Source organism: Plasmopara halstedii (genome assembly GCF_900000015.1).
Source record: "Plasmopara halstedii genome assembly, contig: Scaffold_658, whole genome shotgun sequence".
In the NCBI taxonomy this organism is placed as follows: Eukaryota; Oomycota; class Peronosporomycetes; order Peronosporales; family Peronosporaceae; genus Plasmopara; species Plasmopara halstedii.
In genome coordinates this window covers 331375-336916 of record NW_020187575.1, presented here as the reverse complement: position 1 = coordinate 336916, position 5542 = coordinate 331375, and the positions used below count along the sequence as shown (strand labels likewise).

Sequence of the window (5542 nt, the reverse complement as noted above, 5' to 3'; positions counted from 1 at the left end):
TATGGAGAACGCCTCCCTCTATTCGCCCACAGTGACGCAGCTGAGAAGAGGTCGCAGTCGGTTTGGAAATGCAGAAAGTAAAGCGAACAGTACTCCCCCTTTCGCTCGTCATGTCACGTCCCTACCCCGCAAAAGACACTTAGCTTTAGTATGTTGTGTTCTGACCGAAAGAGCAAAATTTGGCCTGTCTGCAATTTCCTTCTGGAGAGAGGCAGTCTGCGCTGTCCAAATCGGATGTTTCGCTTAAGCTTTGTATGGCTTCGATGCTGCGATAATCTGGTCGTGTGCTATAGATAAAAGGGACGGTCGGGATCGTAAAGGCCATGAATAGACAAAATATAACTTGGCGATCGTAAAGGCTAAGAAGAGACTTCTAAAAGTTGTGAAACTGCGTTATGATGTTTATCTGTATCACTGCTCTGTTCATTGCAAACGATGCGGACATGTTGCTTGAATAGAATGGATAGCTTTTTTACACCAACAACAACGTGAAAACTTTTTCAGCTACGACGGCTTTAAAAGTCGTCATTGTATGTAATTTTTCCCCTCGAGAGCTCAGTCATCTGATTTCATACCTTTTCTTGTTCCCATCAGAGTGGATGTCGATGCCATGAATCCGGTTTCTAAATTCTGTTAGGACTATTGACAAAGGTTATTATTGCCTGTAGCAATTTGATTGAGTCGCGAAAGAAAAAGTAGTGAAAGGTATGCTGTTGGCAATACTATGAGCAATCGCTCCTGTCCTCATCATTTTCAGTGAGTTCTAAATAAAAAAACTATGTTATCTGGAATTGAGTTGTAACGCACAATGTTAATGATCCTTATTTCAGTACTGATAGAACCCCCGAACGTCACGCACACTAGGAAATTACTAATTGACAGATCTTTTAATCTTTGAAAAACACGAAGGGATTGAACATCATTAGGTGAAACATAGTTCAAGTGTGCCTCGGTGTTAGTCATACTAGCACTTTGCTCGTTCAAGTTGACACGAGGAAAGCCTATAGAATACGTAACTTTTGTTGGTTGTCGCAATCATTTTACGACTGGAAACAAGAAACTGTTATGTGCACTATACTATCAATTGTTAAGGAGGTGTTACTGACACAATGTTTGCAGATCTCATCAATTCTTCAAACATTATTGCCGTAGCATGCTGCAGTGTACGTGGTATCTAAATCAGGTGTTAGAAGAGCTACTCTTAAAAATTGCTATACTTGAGATATAGCTAGGAAGTGGCTATTACAGTACATTTATCTATAACTTAGAGATATTTGTCAGTAAAACATTAGGACGAGATAAGAGCGCACATAAAGCCTATCACTTATATAATGAATGTTTGTGCGGCCTGAAAATGCTCACGGCCATCTAAGTGACAAGCATGACGTAATAAAAAACAGACTGCCGGTTCTCTCGTGTCCCTTTGTAATATGTCGTATCGCAGGCACCTTTAACTGTGCACATTCTGATCTCTTCATGGAAAGGAAGTATATATATCACAAATTGCGACGTGGTATTTTTTAGCTATTTCACGACTACATGATTTCGTATTATTCATGTCATTATTCGTAAATGTCCCTTCACTTGGCAACTCATCAAGATTCTACTGCGTTTCCTATGAAGCCCGAAGTCCGCATACACAGCAATCTCAATATTAACTTTATTGATAAGAAACTGACTACTGAGTAGACCATTTCTATCTTTGATGCATTTCTAGTCGGACAACGTCAATTCAATACACAGCCATTTGCGATCAGCGACTTTTGAAGAGGCAGTCTCGACGGTGCTACAATCGTTGACTGCTGTATCAGCTAAAGGAAAGTGCCAGTTGTCGCCAACACGCTGTGGACGCGCCGAATACGGCAGCGGTTCATCAACCGTTAAGCGACTACCGTGCACTTGGTAACGCACTTGGTGGCGCTCTTTCCATCGACGAAAAGCTCGGTTGTGGATCATTTGAAAATGATGGTCACGCATTTCGTCATTAGAGACCATAAGTGTGCGTCCACCAAGCTTCACAGCTGCATAGAGCCAGTACCAGTCGTCATTATTTCCAGGTTGGCAATTAAACATCTTGTGGTGCTGGCGCCATTGTGCGATTCGCGCTCGGTAATTGACGGGCACCTGTTCGTCTGAGATGCGGCGCTTGTGGAGCACGATCAGAACTTTTTTGTCTTGCGCCTCGTAGTGCTGCAGCATATGTTCAATCTGCGCATAATTAAAGCCGCCGCTGCTTGGGATAGAGTGACGAGTTCAAGTTAGTCGATGCACAGCTTCAAACATAGCCACACTTGTTGTCTATTTTTTTAAACATTGCGTCAATCGTGTACGCACGCACCCATCAAAGTTCTGGTTGCAGAAACCCACGTTGGCAGCGTCAATGACCACATCGAACGGCCCAAACTCCTCGAGCCACTGCTTAAACTCATCCCATTGCGCCATACGCTCCTCATCTGTGCGCACAAGATTTTCAATCTATCTTACGAATAAGTTTGAAACAAATGTCAGTCTTGAGTCTCCGTGAAGACTCGATATCGGTTTGTGGGATGTTCCATTCCCGACATTGAAACGTCCTCGCACCTTTGCCAGCAACTCCGTCATCAGCTCCGTCGACAGCTCTACTGATTGTAACTGGTCACCCGTCACAGAACACAGGCCGTCACTGCTCACTGTTCCTTCAGTGATCTTCCACTTGCGCCCGCTAACCTGCGCTGCTTCACTGTGATGTGTTTATTTTAGAATCCTTCTCATCTCCACAAGTGTTTCACACTCCATTGAGTTTTAAAACGTACCTGGTAAACCAGTCGGTCAAAACTTTCCAGGTGCTCAGGGTAGGCTGCCAAATCTCGTCAATAAATCTGTTCAAAAACGCGTAAAAGTGCTCGGCGTTGCCAGTCTTCACACATGCACGCAGCAGCGCCACGTAATCATCTTCTGTCAGCTCAACTTGGTGTGAAAGTAGTTTCTTGTGCACCCAAATGCATTTCTCTAAGTTGCCTACATCACTAAGTGCCTGCAAAAGCGGGCTAAAAGTTCGAAGTCTGGGCAATACTTTCGCGGCCTCCATCTCGGAAATAATTGTTTCACACATTTGAAAATCCTGTGCCTTGCTGCAGAGTTTAATCATTGCACTATATATGGGCTCTCCTGAGTCTGCATTTTTCTTCTGTTGGGTGATAGTTTTTGCCTGCTTCATATCTTGGTATACCTTGTGAGCTCCAGATTTGTAGACCGCTGGATCATCAGCCTTGCTGCATATATTAATTACGACATTGTAGATATATGGGGCAATCTTCACACCCTCGCTCTTCATCTGTTCATATACTTCAAGCGCTCGGAATGCATCATTTTGCTGAGCACAACGCTGCACTTTGGTACGGTACTGATACTCAAGCTTTTCTGCCGGTGTCTGCGATTTTTACGATAAATCAGATGGGTCAAGGCATTCGCTCGCATGTCAAGAGACTTAGAGTTGAATTGAACCTGGTTGCGCTCGCGTCGACGCTGTTTCCTTGTCAATTTGCACACTGGTATCACCGCAAGCTTATCGTGGGCATGTGTTGTCAAGAACATAAAAATTAATCTAACGTACCTTGATCGGCGCCATCGGCCTCAGCGGGGCGCTTGAGGCTGGCCATTCCTTTTTGCCTTAAGGGCAGTCTGCACAGCTCGTTATAGTAAAATTGTTTTCACAAATTCAATTTATTTTAAAGGACAACATTGCTTAAATTATTTGACAATATTCTTCCAACTTAAGAGAGGCAACAACAACAACCGGCACCACTCGCTCACGATTTTTTCCGTTGGGCAAATCCCCATGCCCAGCAACGATTCGTTTGAAAGTGGCCAGTTGTGGGCACCATTTGATCTGTCGACACACTTCCTGAGTGACCACTAGCGGTCACTCTATACGACTTCGTATCTCCCAAAACCTGGGGAATGTCAATTGTATGGCCTATATCGATAAAAAAAATTATTGATTGTTATTAGTATCATACGACTGCCGAGCGCTGGAGCGCTTCCTCTGGTGCATAGTGAATGTAGCTTTTTTGCTCCCAGGGTTTCACCTACTCCAGGAGAGCTACTTTGTAACGGGGTTACACGTACCCTGGTAGCAGGGGTATGTGTCACAAGAGATGTGCATCGTGTGACTGCACCCGAACAAGAATTCGGTATGTGGTTAGGTGGCCAGTAGTTATGCATGTATTTAGATTTTACTATACATATTTAGTATATTTAGGAAAATCTATATTTTTAAAATAAGGATAAAAAAAATAAAAATCAGTTTTGGATTTAAAACGAAGAGTCAATTAGCCTTGGGAAGGAAATAATTACTCTTGGAGTAAGCGGATACGATCCGCTAACTCGTACTTGTTCTAAGTATAAAGCGAAAGGTCGGTGACCTAAATTACGCTTCTTCAAGCGCTAAGCTACGGCAGCCCAGCTGCACTTGGTAGCACTTGTAGTCAGTCTACACCTGAGTCGTTTAGACTGATCCCCTGTGAGGATGGAGGAACTTTCCTCTTTGCCCCAGGGCATGCAGGACGGGCTTAACAAGCTGATGTCCCTGAGTGCGTGCAACACCTTGTAGCGCAAGGTCCCGAGGCAATCGGTGCGCGTCTAGAGGCGTTTTCAACTTACGAAAACGCGCTGCTAGAGCGCTTGCAGCAGAAGGTGTCTGCATCATTTGCGTCTATGACGCCAACGTCGGTGACGGATGATTTTCTTCGCCCTAAGCCGCTAATGGTGAGCGTTCAGGTCTTTAAGGGGAGGGATGGAGAGAATCTCCTGCTTTGGGTGAGAGAGGTCGAGATGGCCGTCGCATCTGCCATGCTCCAGACCGAGCAACAGCGCGTAGCGCTAGCCATCTCAGAGGTTGGTGGTCGAGCGCGAGAATGGGCACTGACGTGCGGCACTTCGATCGAAGCTGCGTTTACCTCCTGAGCGGAGCTAAATTGCAGTTCTCACGAGTGTTCTCGCCCCCTAATCAGGCATATCGCGTGCGATCAAGTTTCCTTGCCGCCCGACACGACAATAACGAGTTGGTGGACTTTGTCCTAGAGATGCGCACTCTCATTGCCGTGATGGCAGCTGTGATCCTTCCGGAGGCGGTCACAGTGACCGTCTTTATGGAAGGCCTCCCCACTGGCGCGGCCAGAATGGAAGTCTTCCGTGTGCATCCGTCCTCGTTTGAAGAAGCGGCGAATGTGGCACTGAATGCCGAATTCAATTTCAAGTCGGCACGACATGGTTGGAATGCACACTCCAACAACTCGTCGAGCGGGCCAATGACCATATGCTGAGGACGAGGGAGCAGAGCTCCGAGCTGCCCGGCAGCACGCAAACACACGACGGTGTTTTGTCTGTGGAGACACCCGTCACCCGCGGAACGGTTGCCCCCTGCACAAGGCGCGTCAAGGTTCTTCGAACCATCGCCCCATCGCCTACCAGTCTGGTTCGTAGCGGGAAAACGACACCACTCAGTAGGCGCCGGGCGATTTACTGGGGGAGAACTGAGTTCTGTTGAGCCTTAGGGAGGCAT

At 46.0% G+C, this 5542-nt stretch overlaps 1 protein-coding gene across 1 annotated transcript; it reads right to left on the bottom strand.

The window, feature by feature from the left end:
* Positions 1-1713: 1713 nt before the first annotated feature.
* PHALS_13246 (Uncharacterized membrane protein, predicted efflux pump) lies at positions 1714-3638 on the bottom strand (the record flags this gene model as incomplete). Its single annotated transcript, XM_024728966.1, has 6 exons — positions 1714-2230; positions 2339-2475; positions 2581-2719; positions 2793-3409; positions 3484-3527; positions 3593-3638. 6 exons carry the CDS (start codon positions 3636-3638, stop codon positions 1714-1716), a joined length of 1500 nt encoding a protein of 499 aa, XP_024579390.1.
* Between the last annotated feature and the right edge of the window lie 1904 nt (positions 3639-5542).